The 17,505-nt window shown below is 52.5% G+C and overlaps 1 protein-coding gene across 6 annotated transcripts in view; it reads left to right on the top strand.

Annotated features, from left to right (window-relative positions):
- ABR (ABR activator of RhoGEF and GTPase) overlaps positions 1-17,505 on the top strand; it is a 178,360-nt gene that overhangs the window by 99,826 nt on the left and 61,029 nt on the right. For all 6 annotated transcript variants that reach the window (XM_067714640.1, XM_067714644.1, XM_067714643.1 and 3 more), the window contains 2 exons: positions 6,611-6,709; positions 13,315-13,500. In XM_067714640.1, coding sequence (XP_067570741.1) covers positions 6,611-6,709; positions 13,315-13,500 — 285 coding nt within the window. The remainder of the gene's footprint in view (positions 1-6,610; positions 6,710-13,314; positions 13,501-17,505) is intronic.

The raw sequence follows: 17,505 nt of genomic DNA, 5'->3' as shown, positions 1-17,505 counted from the left end.
ATGCTGCCTTATGGGTCCTCCCTTACTCTGGACCTCTAGTCTGGCTTATACCGGGCTAACCCCTGTTTCATTCTGTTTGGAACTCTAGACGTGTGCCTCTCTCCTCCAGGGCAGGGCCCTCTTGTTTTCATTGTGAACGCTGCACGGTGCTTGGTGTGTGGCTGGTGTCCAGTGGATTGGTGGAATGAGTGAGGCTCCATGGGGCCCACACAGGGCGTACCATGTCCCTGGCCTTATTCCATCTCAGAGGTGTTCTAAGGAGGAAGCACACGGATACCAAAGGGGCTTGGGTGTACATCACACCTGAAAATGCTGTTCCTCCCAGAGCCCTGTGAGCGCCAAGATGGAGTCTTCCTCTCTGCCTCGCCGCCTCAGTGTTCCCGGACCTGTCTCCAGCACTGGGGGGAGGACCCCTTTCCTGAGTGTTGGGGGATTCCAAGCCCCCTGTCCCAGCCTGAACACGTCTAGGATGCCCTTCTCCTCTACCAGGCTTGGCCATCTATAGAGGGAGAAGACGAACAGAAAGCTCATTGATTCATTCAACAAACACTGTCAGGTTGTGTTCTATTCAAAGCAGGCTGCCTGGGGGAGGAGACAGGTGAACAAGGCTTGGTCCTTTCTCAAAAAGAGTTCACAGTTCAGGGTAAGGGGGCAAGTTCCCAGATAATAGGAACATAATGAGAAAGTAGGCAGGGCCATGAGAAGGGTTCTGATAAAAGGGTACTAAATTCAGAGGAGGAGGGACCACTTCTCGTTGAGTCAGGGCTGGACTGGGCGCATGTGTGTGCACGTGTGCGTGTGCATGTGCCCATGTGCATGTGTGAGGTCAGGGCTCATTTCTGGAGGGTGTGCTCCTGTCCTGTGCTGTGGACTGGGCATACTCCTGCCTGGTAGACTCTTCTTGGCGGCTGGTAGAGATCCAAGGCAGTTCTCTCTTTGCTATTACTTTGCTTCAGGAGTACTTAACCTTACACAGTAGTCGTGTTCCTGAGCACATGTCCAAAGGCCAGTCCTATAAATCAATCCTGTTTTCAGTGTGATTTCCGAGATGCTTCGTCTTCCTGGGGGACAGATGCGAAGATGGCAGCGGTTTTCTCCAGAGCTGGAGCTGGAGCTTGCTATGTGTTTCAACCCACACTCCCCTTTGAGGAGTTAATGGTCTATAAACGGATAATAACGTGAATACTGATAGCAGCATCACCTCCCCTCTGTAAAGCGTTGTGTACGTCCCCCAGATCTTTCATAGGATTCTATTTAAAGGTACCTAGGGCTGATAGGGGCCTTGCTATATAAAGAACTCATTTGTCAGGAATTTTGAAATCCTTTTGTAATGCAGATTAACCCTTCAGGTTAATTCTGTGCCGATTTTTAATGGATTATCTGAACAACCTGTGTTTCTTTTTCACTTGTCCAGGTCTCCGCTCCCTCCACGTGCAGTGATGGCCATGCCTGTGTCCCCCACTTAGGTTTTTTTCCCGAAGTGTGGGCCACATGTGAGATGGTTTGAGGGATGATTTTAGGTGGCACCTGGATATATATTTTGCACTTTAATAGTTAGGCGTAAATTTTAATGTATCTTAGAAAAAAAATAGGGACTTCACTGGTGGTCCAGTGGTTAAGACTCCGCGCTTCCGCTGCAGGGGGCACGGGTTCCATCCCTGGTCAGGGAGCTAAGATCCCACATGCCGCGTGATGCAACCAAAAATAAAAATAGAAAAGTGACTTGCACATCTTTCCTGTGATTTCAAATATAATGCTTGGGATAAGGCTGTGCTTTTAAGAAGCCAGTTGTTGTGAAGAACAGTATTAAGTAAATAATAGTGCCGGTGGTACGTATGACAGAACTGCAAAGGTGTGGGATGTGAATAGCTGAACTCTGAAAACACTGCTGGACCCCAAGGGACCTGCCTGCAGCTTCAGACAGCAGGGAGCCCAGAATATGGAGATCTGCCCTTTAGGAGGGTCCCCCAGCAGTGCCCGCCCCACGACCCCCCCCCCCCCCACTCTCTATTCTGCTGAGGAATTAGCTGAAAGAGACCTCCCTGGTGCCTAGGGCTGGCGAGAGGAGAGAATGGCTGGAGTTGAGTCCCTGCATCGACTCAACTCGGAGGGGCCAGCTGTCCTGAGGCTGAGGCTGATACTTGGCATGGACGTAGCGCCTAGACCCAGTGGCATCTGCTCTGACCAGACCCCCCCATCCACGGGGTGCTCCTCGCAAACTGGTGTGGCCCATGGACTGAATTCTACTGTCTGTGGAGCTGCTTGGCCTAAGGCTCTGAATTGCAAGTGGCCCTGCTTGTTCAGCCCACGTTGTTGTCCTGGAGGAGGTCAAGGCTCCTGGAGAGAGTCTTGACTTGGCCTGGAACCAAACCTTTGGAGACTTTATTTAGCCCCGACTGTAGAAGACCAGGCCGGGCCAGAGCCAGCTAAGCCTTACTTGCAGATACTGTCCCTACCAGAGTGACTTGACCTCTTGGATTTGGGGCCTCAGGCTGACACTTTCAGCCCAGCAGATTATGTAAAATACTGGGCATGAACGAGCCCCCCGTGGCTGCTGCATTTCGTAAGCTCCACTTGGGGAGGAAGTGGGGACAATGTCACTCAGATGGCAGCTTCCTTGTGCTGCAGGACTGGCAAGCAGCGTGGCACGGGCTCTGGGGGCCCTGAACTCCAGAAAACCCCTCCCTGGAGATTCTGGGTGTGTGGGCACCTCTGCAGGGCTCTTTGGGGGCAGAGACTGTCTCCTTCACTTGTCTTCCCAGTGCCGGGCACATGGTGGGGAATGAGTGAATGGATGTCGAGCCCTGGTGTTTTATGGGATGATAATAGCTCCAGGAGGATTGAAGAAACAATTGTGAATTTCCAGATATTCCAAGCCAGGGACAGGTGGGGTCTGAGGAAAGTGAAGATGGACGAGGTTTTGGGTGGTGACTGACAGCAGGCCACCCGTTGGTGAAATGCACAGAATTTAATTTCACATCCTTTCCCATCACCTCCACCCCCACGCCAGCCAAAATGTCAGGGCGAATGTGGCCCGGAGTGGGGACTCTTGGGGGTGACTACTTACTGCCTTCTGGGGGGTTCTTTCAAGATTGGACTCTGAGGTTGGAGTCTCACGAGGAGCGGGTCCTGCTGCAGTGGGCCGTCACGGGGCCTGACACAAGGGTCTGTGCTCATGCCAGGGCGGGTGAAGGCTTGGTGGGGCCGTGAGTCACCGCGTCTTCACCCTGGTCCTGGTCCAGCCAGCTCTACATTTAAGCTCACGTTGTGCTTAAGTGACTTCCTTGAGAGGGTGTTTGCCAGGCCCTCAGGCAAATCCCCAGCTGGCAGGGAACGGGAAGGGAATGGGGCACAGGAGGGGAGCGCTGGCCCCCAACGTGGAGGGCGAGTTCCCATTTGTCAGGCTGGGGAAGCAGCAGGTCTGACCTCGACCTCCACTCCCACCTCCAGGGCTGCGAGCCCTGCTCCAAGCTCCGGTCTCATTCCTTGGAGGGGGTGCTGCCTGCCTGCGATGCCCACAGCTCTGGGCAGCTGGCATTTTCCACTCTCTGTGCCTCAGAGGGATAATGATAACACCTTCTAGACTGTGGGATTCCAGTGAGTTAATCCACGGAAAGTGCTTAGAACAGTGCCTGGTACTTGTGAAACCATCAATAAATAACCATTGTCTCTCCCTAAAGCTTGGCATCCATACTGGTCTCCTAATGCCGCCGGAAACAAATTACCACACATTTAGTGGCTTAAAACAACACAGATTTATTCTCTTACAAGTCTCAAGGGTCAACAGGGCTGCATTCCTTCTGGAAGCTCTAGGGGAGAGACCCTGTTTCCTTGCCTTTTCCAGCTTCTAGAGGCCCCCTGCATTCCTTGGCTCCTGGCCGCATCCTTTGTCTTCAAAGCCAGCAGTGTAGCATCTTTCAGTCTTGCACTCAGTCTCTCCCCGTCCCCTTCCGCCTCTCCCTCTCCTTCTGCGGGCTCATAGCCTTTTCTCTTGCCTGCCTCTCACAAGGACCTTTGTGATTACATAGGGTCCACCTGATCATTCATTCCCAGGATAATCTCCCCACCTAAAAATCCTTAACTTAATCAATTTGCAAAGTCCCTTTTGCCGCATAAGGTGACATAGTCACAGGTTTTGTGGATTAGGAGGTGGACATTTTTGGCAGGACCTTGTTCTTCTATCACAGGATCAGATTACATTTCAGAGACTGGGAGAGGCAGCCTCCAGCACAAATTGCTAACTAGTTTGCAGATGGAAGGTCAAGGGTTAAGTCCTTCACCTGGGGAAAGGGCAGGAAAGCCTGTGAGAACATGCTGGGGTGGCCATGCAGCAGGGGGAAAGCAGCTCTCCTTCGGACGTAGGAGATTTCTGGTAGCTTCAGACACTCTCCCAGCTTATGCTAAGGGTGTGCATTTGATGCCCAGAGAGGGATCTGTTTGAGATTCCAGTTAAGCATCCAAAGCTTGAGAAAGGAACAGGAGAGTGAGGAAATCATCAGAGCAGTGGATGAGACGAGAATTTGGTGTTCGAAGACCTTCAGGGGAATCCCAGCTCTGCCACTTTCTGGCTGTGTGGTTCTGGGCTAGTCTCTTCCCTCTTTGAAATCTTATTTGCTTGTTTCCATTCTTATAATGGAAAAATATAGTACCTCCCTCAGGGAGGTATTTGAGAGAGGAATGAAGCTAAATGAGAGAGTGGAAAGGACTTACAAGGCGCAGGTGCCCACATGTTCGGGGCATCACGTGGTGCTGGGCTTTAGGGGTGTCCAGAGGAGTGTGACGCAGGTGCTTCAAAGACCCTACAGAATCACCGGGCAGGTAACAAGACAGGGCGCGCGTCAGGTGCTGCGGCGGTGCCACAGATTCTGACACGAGGGCTGACCCTGCAGGCCAGAGGCTTCAGCTGTGTCTTCAGGAGAGAAGACCCCATGTGGGAGAAGGCATTTTAGGCAGCAGGGATGGCGAGAACCAGAGTTCAGAGGCTGGAACATTCCTGGCATGTTGGAAAGGCAGAGATCTGATGGCTGTTGGGGAGATTGGACAAGTAGGGAGAGGCACTAGGAGCCATTGCAGGTGTTTAAGGAGAGGATATGCTGAACCCGCATCACACTTTGTAGTCATATATTTATATTCACTCGGCTTTTGTGTTTTTTTGTTTGTTTTTTAACATCTTTATTGGAGTATAATTGCTTTACAATGGTGTGTTAGTTTCTGCTGTATGACAAAGTGAATCAGCTATACATATACGTAAATCCCCATATCTCCTCCCTCTCACGTCTCCCTCCCACCCTCCCTATCCCACCCCTCTAGGTGGTCACAAAGCACCAAGCTGATCTCCCTGTGCTATGTGGCTTCCGCTTTTGTTTTTTAACGTCTTTCTTTCCCACTAGATTATAAGCCACATGAGCACAGGGGCTATTGAACGCTTGTTTCCCGTTGTATCTACAGGGTCTGGTGGGCATTTGTTGAATGAATAAATAAATGAGTGAAGAACCTACTTGAGTCCCCCAGTAATCACATTTTGCAGCATTGAGTCTTTGACAAGCCTCAGGTGTAGGGTGGCGTTCTGGGAAGGTTCATCTGGCTCTGGTGAGTGGAGCGGAGGCAGGAGAGAGCGGCACTTGGAATCCAGTGGGGAGTGGGATGCTGTGGGTCTCTACCACAGCAGAGGAGAGGGTGGCGCAGAGGGAAGAATCCTTGCAAGAGATGAGCAAGGACACTTTGAAGAGCTTGGGGACTCAGTGTGGCAGAGGAGGGGGAGAGAGGAGGAAGAGGGGGCCAGGAATGACTTGGGGATCTTAGGTGACAAGAAGAATTTTACGTCTTTTCACTCAGGGAAAGTTTTCAAGCACTTTCTGTGTGCGGGGCACTGTGCTAGTTGGTGGCCACTCAAGGCTAAATGGGGTATGATCTCCACCGTAGAGGAGAAGGAATTCTGGAGGAAGGAGGAGGCCTGTTGGCGTCTGTGCCTTACACAGTCAGGAAATGCTGGCGGGGCTCGGGGGGTACAAGGGGTAAAGTTGATGGCCCACAGCCAGCACCTTCCATTGTGGGACTGAACCCCCAGGGACAGGAAGATATAGTCAGAGGTGTAGCTGGAAGGCCGCTCGGCCGGGGTTCCCATGCCCGCTTCCATCCCATCCTCTCTATCCCTACTCCTCTCTGTTTACACATCACTTCCCCGGAGCACCTCCTCTGGCCCCTGCTGTGCCCTCCACGTGACCATGCCCTGCCTCAGTCATGACTCTGATTTCCCTTCTTAACTGTCTGTATCCCACCACCCCCACCCCCATTAAACTGCTCCCACACATGGGGTCAGGTTCTTTTTTATCTTGCTCACTATTATAAGGTTGAATAGGTGGATGGATACAAATAAGGAAATGTGGGGGAAAAAAAGGATGGGAGAGAATTAAAGCAAGACATTAGCAGTAGGAGTAAGGGTGATTGTTTTTCCTTTTATATTTCTGTATTTTACAAATTTTCTGTAATAAGTATTTGGCTTTTATCCCCTGCAAAAGTGTGAAAGAAGAGAAAACAGGCAAGAAAACAGGCAGCTCAGGGTTTTGGTCTCCTTGCTCATGAGCTGTTGGCTTTTGACCTGCTTTTACAGGTGGAAGCAGGGAAAGGCCTGGAGATGAGGAAGCTGGTTCTCTCAGGGTTCCTGGCCAGCGAGGAGATCTATATTAACCAGCTGGAAGCTCTGTTGCTGGTGAGTATATACTCTGGGGCCTTTGTGCTCTAAAACTGCTTTTGGAGTTGGAGAGGGAGGGGGACCTGGACCAGTCCTTCCCAGGGGCGGGGTCTGTGTTACTACTCTGCCTATGGCTTGGCAGCCAAGGTCACTGAAAAGGCCTCTCAGCCCCGGTTCTCCATTACCTGCCCTGGGAAAGGTAGAAGAAGAAGCACCACCTGGTTGGGGGTGGCAGACACTCCATCATCCCTGACTATAGTGCAGGCATTACTAATGGATCACAGTTCTCTGTCCAGGTGGGGTCTTAGCCTCCGACTCCGGCTGGTACTCTGGGCAAATCTCAACAAGTCAGTCACGTGGAGACCTCTTTGTCATCCCTAGTCCCGTTCCTTCCTTCTCCCTGGAGTAGTTAACCGTTCGCCCCATCCTGAGGCCCTCTGGCCGGAAATGTGTTGAAGGGCTGTCTGTGTGGTTCTGAGAAGCTCTGAGGCATTAGACAGGCTGCCGCCCTCTGGGAATGTGCCTTAGTTTCGTCTCCAAGACGGAGGTGGTGTTGTGAGAATCGGACTGAGAGGGGAATAATACAATGTTTTCAAAAGGCAAAAGTAACCACACAGACATAAGATGTTTTTGCCTCTGAAGAAAGTGCATATTAGATGCGTCTGGATACTTACTGTGCAGAGTGATTGTGGCATGTGAAGTCCTCTTCCTTGGGTGTTGCGCAGTCTGACACATCAGCTGGTATCAGAAAAAGGAGGGATCAGAAAGGTAGATGTAAATCAGTAGATAGTCGTTCTTACAAGAATTGTAAGATACGCGTTTATGTACTTGCTGCGATGTGAGGTACTGTCACCCGGTGTCCCAGGGGACTTGGCATTTATTACCCCAGGAGTAACTATTGAGATGAGTAGCTGCTTTGTAACATGCTGGGATGAGTCGGTGGTCGATCTCACTGGGAGTTTGTTGGTCTGCACAGTCATTTTTTCAAGGGAGGAACAGTTTGGCAGGTCCATAAGGACTCGGGTCTGGGGCCAGAGCTAGGGCAAGACTTGACACTGCCATTAATAGTAGACTTATTGCCCCTGTCTTTCAAACTGTGCAACTTAACCATTAGTGGGTAATGTAATCAGTGTAGTGGGGTGAACCAGCATTTTAAAACAAACGAGAAAGAAAATGTTGGCCTGCATCCCATGTAGTAAGAATAAGTACTATTTCATGCAACTTTTGGCTTGTGTGGATATGTGTATGTACGTACTGGGCCACATGCTTTCTTACATGCGTTGTCGGTTTTAAAAACCACTGGTGGGACTTTCCAGGCGGTCCAGCGGCCAAGACTCCGCACTTCCAATGCAAGGAACCAGGGTTCCATCCCTGGTTGGGGAACTATGATCCCACATGCTGTGCGGCGCAGCCAATAAATAGATAAATGAGTAAATAAATAAATACGTAAGTAAGTAATTTAAAAAAAAAAAAAACCGGCTTTGGGCAAGCCATGGGTAACCTTCTTGAGCCTCAGTTTCCTCATCTGAAGATGAAAACAAGGCCATTACCTTCTCTCTCTCCTTCGTGGGGTTGAGAAAATCAGGTGATCCTTTTGGGGACCTAGTACAGTGCCAGGTGCTTAGACACCGCAATATTATCCGAAGGAAGGAGGACAGACAGACGAAATACACCTTACAAACTATGAATTGCTGTGCCCAGACACAGGGGCGTAGTTGTCATTACTTAAAGGATGCATATTTGAAAGAAGTTCAGAGGAACCAGACTGCCTGGCTTTGAATCCCTGCTCAACTGCTTACTAGCTACAGACCTTCAGCAGATTAATGAACCTTTGTGCCTCATTTTGTCCACCAGCAAACCGGGTATGCTAATGTTAGTACTCTCTTCATGGGGCCGTTGTGACGGGTAAGTGAGTTTGCAGGGGAAGCTCTTAGAGCCTGAGTGTGAGTGGGTTCTAATTTTTCCTCCTGTTCTGGGAAAGAGCGCAGGTTAGAGCTTGTTTGTTTCTATCAACCCAGCAGTTCCCTGAAGGAAGGGGAGGTACATGTTCCCATCAGAAGCATGCCCCTCTTAGATTACAGCTCGTTCTAATCTGTCACTGGGCCTAATTTGAGTCCCATTTGTCTGGGTAAAGATAACAGATTTAGGGGCCAAAACACTCCCTACCTGCCTGCCTTTCTAACAGCTCACGCTCTCAAGGTAAAAACTGGGAGGCTGAGGCTGCCAGTCCTGGGGTGTGACCCAGGGTAGGTCCCTCCTCTTCCCCCCAGCTTGTTCATCCTGGCTTGGTTCTTTCTGGAGCAGAGGCAAGAGCTAGGGAGGGACGGGCCAGGAGGCCTGGTCTGCACCTGGAGGCCCCTCCGGAAGAGGGGGCAGGACCCTCCACGGCCACAGTCTCAGATGATAAGCCTCAGAGATGAGGAATCAAGCCCTCCTCTCTCTCCTGGAGCTGGGGGCCCTTCCCAGCTACCCAGGAGCTAAGCCCTTTGCTCTTTGGGGTGATCTGACAAAGGCGTTCAGAGAAGAAAACCTGTCTTCCCCAGCTCCCTCCGCCTCCCACGCCCAGCTCTCCTTGCCACCCTACCCCCATTCCCGCAGCTCTTCTCCTGAGTGTTTGTTCTCAGTTTCACACTTCCTGATACGCAAACAGCTGGTCGTGTGTAGCCTGGACTGTGGACACACAGACGCAGACGGGGAGGCCACACAGGAGGCTCTGTTCCCGCCGCCTGGGTTGCTGGCTGGGCAAGGTTTGGTAACCTTCCAGAACCCTCCAGGTTCCTGATGGGCTCAGATGACAAGGGAAGAGGGTCTGGGAGCTGGGGCTGAGGTGGGGAGTGGAGGAAGGGGGCAGACGAAATGCATGTAATTCTGCAAGTCTCTGCAGGCTGCAGGTGAGCTGGGTGCTCCCTCTGGCCTGCCTTTGCCTTAGCACCTTCCAGCCCTGGGTCCCACCTGGCCCTCCTCTCTTTGGCTCTCCTTCTGGAGTTTGCTTCGCTCCTTATCTGTAAGATAGGTTCAGGACGCTCCTCCCGACCCCTCCACCCCCACCCCCAGCCTGTGGTGATAGTTAACAAAAGTACATGTGGCAGCCTCCAGGCCTCTTGGGATAGGAGGTAGAGGAAGTGGGCCGATTTCTTTCCCTGGTTTCGCAAGTCAAAAGGCAACTTGCTGGGGGACAGAAGAGACAAATGACAGTGTGAAGTCATGAAAGGAGTTCGAACCCGCCTGGCCCGTCTTCCCGAGGAGCACTTCATGGGACACCCAGAGCCAGAGTTAACTCTAATAAAATGGGGAACTGGCGCCCCGTCCTCTGCTGCAGGATTCTGGGAAGAGGGAGGGGGAGCTGGTGTGCTCTGTCAGGAGAGCAGGGCTGCCTGTGCCTTTCTGCTGCCCTCCCTGCCCGAGGCCTATTTTCAGGCCTTCACCTCCCAGGGTCTCAGGCCAGCTGGGGGCACACATCCAGCACTTTCCCTTCCCCCAAAGGCCCCCCCCAACCTTGTCCTGAGAACCAACGGCCTGATGCCCCAAGCGCAGTCCCTGTCTGTGTGACCTGCCCCCTGTGTGACCGGCGCTTCCCCTTTTGCAGACAGAGTGGGACTTCAGGAGGAAGCAGAGCACTTGTGTCTCGTCCCTGCATAGGCCTGAGTGCTTCCCCAGCAGCTTCTGAGAAATCCTGACCGCCCCCCCCCCCCGCTCCTTCCCCAGGACTGTTCTCTCCTCTTTCCTTTATTCCCCCCGGGTGGGGATTGCACCCCGGCTGGGACAGGGACTCCGCGGTGACTTGGACCCTCCTCTGGACCTGGGTAGATAGAGGTAAAAAGGATAAACTCTGACGGATCCCAAGGGCCGGCTCTGTATCCTTCACGGAACATCGGGAGCCGTGAGCTCAATGTCGCTGCCCGCCTGGGGTGGGGAAAACGTTCTTCCTTTCTCCTGGCCCCGGTTCCCTCTGTGTCCCTGCCTGCCATGCTTCCCCAGGCCCCAACCCTCCACTTACTCTGATATTCCCTCTGAGGCCCTTTCCCATCACCTCCTCTGTGAAGCCCTCTCCGAGCTGTGCCAGTTGGTTGGTATTTACAGTCCAAGTCGAGTAATAAGTGTATCTCGCTTTGTCCACGAAAATGTTTCATTTGTGTTTGTCCAGTTTACCCAAATAGATTGTAACGTTGTCCGGAGCAAGGAGCATGAGTCATAAAAATAATCTCCTGAAGGGAAAATTGGACCCCGTCACTCCCCTGTTTCAGTCCCTCCGGGGAAAGCCAGGTCATTACATGGGCTTAAAAGCCGCATTCCTTCCCCCTGTGTGATCTGGCCTCTGCTCACCCCTCCAGCCCTCCTTTAGGGCCCTGCTCGCCAACCCCCTTGCTCGCAGCACACAGGCTCACTGCTTGCTTCTAGCTCCTCTCTCTGCCCAAGCTCTTCCCACCTTGGGACCAGGCGTTGAGGAGCTCTGCCTGAAATACTGTCCCCTTTGCCCCCACGCTTCCATTTCTTGTCCTTCAGCAGGACATCCCCTTCTCATTTCCTTCATTGCACTTATGTGTGATTTTGTGTTTGTTTCCTCGTGTTTTGTTTGTCTCCCCTACTAGATCGGAGGCTCCACGGGGGCAGTGATCAGTGAATCACTGACTACCCACTACACCCCCTGGTCTGGCCTTACGTGGGCACTTGGTCCATTATTTGTGGGGTAAATAGTAATAACAGTAGCAGCTAACACTTACTGATTGCCTTCTGTGTGCCAGGCACATACTCAATATTTTAGGTAAATGATGGCGTTTGATCTTCCCATCAGTGTTCTTGAGAAGGTAATAGTATCCTGGTTTCACAAACAAGGCTGCTGAGGCCCAGAGATGCTAAGTGACTTGCCCACAGCTATTAAGCGGCAGAATTGGGACTCTGGCCCACACTGCCTGGCCTGCACCAGGTCGAACCCCAGCCTGCTTTCCTAGCAAAGGGCTGGACGTTAAGGCCTCATTGGTTCCAGCACTGAGAGGGTCAGAGGAGGACTTCTGCTTTTTCCTGCTTTCATCATCACGTCTGGATTTTTTAGAGCTGGGAGGACAGGGGAGCTAGCAGTCAGAGCACTGTCTGGGTCTTTAAGTAGAGGGGACTTCCCCTTGTGGACAGACAGATGGGAGGATAGAGTGAAGCCTGGCTGGACATCCGGCAGCCGTGGCTGGCTCGAGCTTGGGGGTCTTCTCTCAGGGTGAGCCAGCGATAACTTCGGCCTCCCTCAGGGGAGGTGTTCCCTGCAGTCCAGCACTAGTCACCCGTTCTCTGCTAGAATGCTTGCCTCGTCGGAAGCTCGCTACCTAATCCTGTGAGGTAGCGGGGGGCAGCTCTAGTGAGCCCATACCTGCGCCTGCAACTTCTCCTTTCTGCCCTCTGGGTCTCCAGAAGGACCCAGACTAAGTCAAAGACCTCTTTCCACACAGCCCTTTATCTTCACAGTAGATGAAGAACACCAAGCGTGTCCGACTCAGGCTTCTCTCTCTCAAGTACGCGTACCCCTCCCCCCACCTCCCCACCCCCATGCCTTCTCTACAGGGCAGGTTCCCAGACCCTCTCCCCTGCAGGGCCTTTGGTGTGCAGTCTGGGCATCTTTGGGGGCTTTAGGGCTGAAGGAAGCTCAACCATGGAGGAGCTCTTTATCCTTCAGTATCATTGATTGTTTGTTTCAGTGATAAATTTTAATAGCTTTTTTTCCTGATTATAAAATTAATATTTACTCACTGGAGGTGATTTAGAAAATACAGAAATCCCACTGAAGAAGATGTATCCAAGGCTCATTTTCCCTTCATGTTGGGCTTTACGGTGATAACTTCAGCCAGCAAGTGTTGGGGATGGTCCTGAGCTTCCATCTGTCACCTCACCCTCTCCACCAGCAAGCCTTGGAGCACCTTGGTGTAGATAAGCAGAGATGACAGATAGGGATATTGCATGTCATCTTGCATGTCAGCCTCAGCATTGAGAAAGAGTCTGAGGCTACGACCAGGCTCAGTGAGGAAGGTCATTGTGGTTGCTTAGCAATGTCTGCCATGGGTACAGGAGGTAGCACGGTGGCATGCGTGCCACGCTCACTCTCTCTGTACTAAGTGATGGGAACTTAAGATATCAGTGCAGCTGAGATTGGTTTGGGTCCCTTAGAAACTCTATTCCCCAAGTCCTAGAATCATGTTCTGTTTCTTGGAAGGAAATAGCTAAGGGGTTGAGTTCCCCGTCAACCCTCCTTCCCACTGAAGCATGACAAGGGAGTTTGTGACTCAGAGCATGAGGCCATTGTGGAAGAAAGCTATGGACCCTGTTAAACCATCAAGCAAACCCAGTACAGGCTGAGAACCAGAGGTCCCTCGGGACACAGGGTGGGAGAAGTGTGTCCTGGCGCCACCCCTCGGACCTGATGGGACTGCTGGACCAGGCTCCCTCTTCTTACAGTAATGGGTGGCTTGCTGGGGCCTGTGACAGCAGCTGCTCCATTCAAAGCACGCTTCAGGTCCCCTGGCCTCAGTGGCCTTATCTGGGCAGAACTCGAGCAGCAGGAGGGCCTAATCTGGGCCCTGGGCCTGCTGACCCTCCGGTTGATTTCCCTCTCACCTCTGCTCTTTCTTCCTCTTCTTGCCCAGCCCATGAAACCCCTGAAGGCCACTGCCACCACCTCCCAGCCCGTGCTCACCATCCAACAGATCGAGACCATCTTCTACAAGATCCAGGACATTTACGAGATCCACAAGGAGTTCTATGACAACCTCTGCCCCAAGGTGCAGCAGTGGGACAGCCAGGTCACCATGGGCCACCTCTTCCAGAAGCTGGTGAGTCTCCCGTCGATGGAGGGCCCTTACCCGGGACCTCAGTGGAGTTGCCGGTGTTGAGAGAGGACTGGTCAGCCCCAGACCTCCTGGCCTCCTTGAAGGCCTGAGTCATTTCTGAGTCCTGGAGGAAAGCCTGGGCTTCTGCCTTATGGGGAACCTGGGCCTGCTGCCCCGACTCCCGGCCTCCCCCAGTGAAGCCCTAGACTGCTTCTAGGGCTGCCAGGGACAGGCCACGTGGGTAGGTGCCCTTGGCAGGGCACTGTTTCTCTCACCTGGGGGCTCCAGGGCTGGACCGAAGGCTCCCCTGCTGGGCTGCAGGGACCTGTACCTCAGCCGGCCGAGGGCCAAGTGCCAGGTGGACAGGCAGGGACTGCTCACCTGAGACTTCAGACGCTCGCCTCGCTTCCGCGCTGCCTCTGAAGTGAAGAGTCCGGAGGGAGACCATGTCAGCCAACGATCCTCTCCTGAGGACCCTGGAGCAGGAAGCACTAAGAGCCCAGCCCACCCGCAGGGCAGGGAGAGGGACAGAGGAGGTGGAAGTAGCGTGCGGCCTTGGTCGGGAACGACCCTCTCCTCTAGCTCGGCGTCCGTCTCTGGCCGCGTCCCCTGAGGACCCCCAGTCACACCCACAGGGCCCCCACCGGCTCTCCGCCACATAACTTCTGCCAGTCCAGCAGGCGGGATGGAGCTCAGGAGTCTGTGGCCCTATCCTCTGGGTATGGGTGGGGGCGGGGCAGGGAGCAGTGCTTCTCCGTTTCCTCCCCTGCAGTGGTGGGACCTGTTGAATGGGCAGGGCTCTGCTTTTCTCACATGGAGAAGACTCTTGCTTGGATGCTCCTAGGCCACAAGCTCAGATGCTAAAAACTGAACTCATTGGCTCTGAGGTTCTTTGCTCTTTTCCCTGCCTCTGTCTCAGTGGGTGCGGCCATGTCCCAACCACCGTCCATCCATGACTCCCGGGGGCTCATCCTTGGCACCTCCCCTCCCCCACCCCCTAACACCTCCCTGCATCCCATGGAGTCCACTTCATTAAAGCTCACAGCCACCTGCTTCTCTCCAGTACTCTGGCGCCCTCACCTGGACCACTGCTGTGGCCTCTTGAGTGGCTTCTGCCCCAGACCTGCCTCCCAGGCAGCCTCTGGCCTCTACCTAAAAGCAGGAGAGCGTTTTCTAAACTCCTGACCGGACCTCAAGTCCCCCCTGCTCAGGGGTTTGGATAAAGGCCAGGCTCCGAGGAGTGGCTTATGAGACCCTCTGCTGCTGGCCTCAGCAACCCCCTCTGCGCCCCCGACGCTGAACCTTCTGGTCTCAGTTCACGCTGCAGGTGCGCTTGACCTCTCTGTACTTGCGCTCTAGCCTGAAATGTCCTTCTCTGTCTTATCTGGCTTCTCTGGTCAGTTTCCAATTTAGAAATGACCTCTGTGGAGAAGCTTTCCACAGCCTCTGAAATGCAGCCCCTATGCGTACCCACTCCGTGAACACTAAACTGCCTGACTCCCCAGAACCATAAGCTCCAGGAGGACAGACTGTATTTTCTTCAGTTTGGACCCCCAGAACCAGCCCCGTGATCAATACATGAATGAGCGAGTGAGTGAGTGAATGAATGGGTGAATGAGTGCACCGTGTCCTTGACCCCTGGGACCAGGGAGAAGTTGGAAAGGCATTGAGGAGACATCACAGGACCTGAGGTCTGTGTCCTGAGGGACAGCAGTGTTACAGAGATGAGCACAGTTTCTAGAGCCAGGTCGCAGCTGGGTTTGAATCCGGGTTCTGCCACAGGTTAAACTTGTGACACTGGGCAACTTACCCAACTTCTCCTGACTCAGCTTCCTCATCTGTAAAAACGGGGATAATGATGGTGTTTACTTTACTGGGTTGTTGTGAGGACTGAGTGAGTTAATACCTGAACAGTTCTTGGAACAGGACTTGGAATATAGTAAATGAGTAAATACTGCGTAGTTAGCCATTATCATTACTGTTATTACTATTATTACCGCTATTATTATTATTATTAGGAAGAAGCAGCCCTGAAAGGCGTTGTTGCCAGGGAACTCCACACTTCTGGTTCTGTCAGCCCCAGAGTGCTGGCCCCAGTTCAGGGATGATGAGCGCCCAGTCATCACTGCCCGCCTGGTCCAGGAGCCTGAGCTGATTGGCTTGGTGGGCAGCCTCTCCTCAGCCCTCAGGAGGGCAGAAGAGAGCAAACCCCGGTGGCGGGGGCGGGGGGCGGTGGTAGGAGTGAGTAGCCTGGAGCATAGTGGAAAGGCTGTCCCAGTTTATCTTTGTCACTTGGACCCTGCTGTCACCAGGCTTCCCCATTCTGGTCTGAGCTTCACTGGCCTGGCTATGAATTTGCTACCCCCCTCTTCCCTCCCCCTGCATCATGAACTGATGTCTGAAGCCCCTGGGGCTACAGGCTTGGGAGGAGGCTGGGCAGGCCAGGCATCTGGAGACAGTTTATTTTCAGCTGGTCTCCGGGTATTTGATTATCCATTACCGGGAGAAGGGAATTAGCATCTCCGTTATTTGTTTTATGGGATCACCCCAGTGCCAAGCTGCTGTTTCCAAGCAACCTCCACTTCCCAGTTAATGGCCCTGGCAGGCCAGGCCTTGGGCCCTGCAGACTGAGGTGCTCCGTGGAGATGGCAGTGCCTGGGTTGGCCGGTGACCCCCGCACACAGGCCTTCTGCCCAGGTGGCTCCTGCTTCTGGCTCACCTCCGGCTACTCCCTTCTGTAGTGGGATAGGAGGGGGTAGCGTTGCACCCTGAGCACCCAGCCTTTATCCTTCTGTGGGAAGGGGGACAAGGAATGTGCATACTTAGAAGAATAGCAATGATACTTTGGTTTAGGAAGTGACTGGCTAGCACATCCCCTGTAGCGCGGGACACCAGTGGGCCAGGGCTCCCTCTGGAAGAGGAAACGAACTCCATCCCTTCCCGCCCCTCCCCATCTGGGATTTTCCTTTCTGAAAAGTCTGGCCCATCTGGGGCTGAGACCTGCATGGCTCTGGCCCTGGCTTCTTCACAAGCATCCCAGCTCTCACTTTCCCCTCTGGCTTTCCTGCGCCCCACCTGCCAGCTTCCTCGAGTTCTGTCTCTGCCCTGGGTGGCTACAGGTCCCCCACCCACCTCTTCGGATCTTTGAGGAGCACAGGGATTCTGCAGAAAGCAGAGTCGATCCGGGGCAGGGCTCAGGGGCAGCCCACTTCCCGCCTCGTACCTTGGTGGGTAGAACGTCCTTCCTACTTCATTGGAAAAAATTTTAACCAGAAAATCTAGAGAATAATGTAGCAAACAATGGTGCAGTCACCTCCCAGAAATAACAGATGTTAAGCTCTGAAGATATATGGAAAGACTTTTCAATCAAGAAAATAAAGCGTTACAGATGAGAATGAAGTCTCTCTCTCTCTCCTTTTCCTCTTGCCCTTCCTCTCAACCTAGAAGCAGCTACTGACATGAATTTGGTGTGTAGCCTTCTAGGCTGCAGTTCGTGTTTTCGCTATGCATATATATCTTTTTATGGCATTGCATGTACTTTTAAAGTGTATATAAGTGTGTCTGTATGTATCATATATTTTGCAATTCAATCAGCATTCATTTTGAAACTTGTCAACGTTGCTACACAAAGATCTAGTTCATCCATTTTAACGGCACAGTGTGTATGGGTTCCCCTACACATTGTGTGTGTATGGGTTCCCCTTGTGGGCATTAGTTTCCAGTCTTTTCACAAAAGAAAGAGTGAGGCAGGTAAATACCCTTGTTCACATTTCCTTGTGCACACACATATTCAAGTTTCTCTAGAGCAGTGCTTTCCAGTAGAAATACAGTGCGAGCCACGTGTATAACTTAAACTTTTCTAGTGGTCACATTGTTTAAGTGGTCCATTAAGTGACCATTGTCTAGTGGTCACCTGTTTAAAAATAAACAGGTGAAATTAATGTGAAGAATATATTTTATTTCGCCCAATAGAGTCAAAATATTATCATTTCAACATGTAAACAAGAT

Source organism: Pseudorca crassidens, chromosome 19 (genome assembly GCF_039906515.1).
Source record: "Pseudorca crassidens isolate mPseCra1 chromosome 19, mPseCra1.hap1, whole genome shotgun sequence".
Taxonomy (NCBI): domain Eukaryota; kingdom Metazoa; phylum Chordata; class Mammalia; order Artiodactyla; family Delphinidae; genus Pseudorca; species Pseudorca crassidens.
Note: the sequence above shows the minus strand (reverse complement) of the source record. Positions and strands in the feature narration are given on the sequence as shown.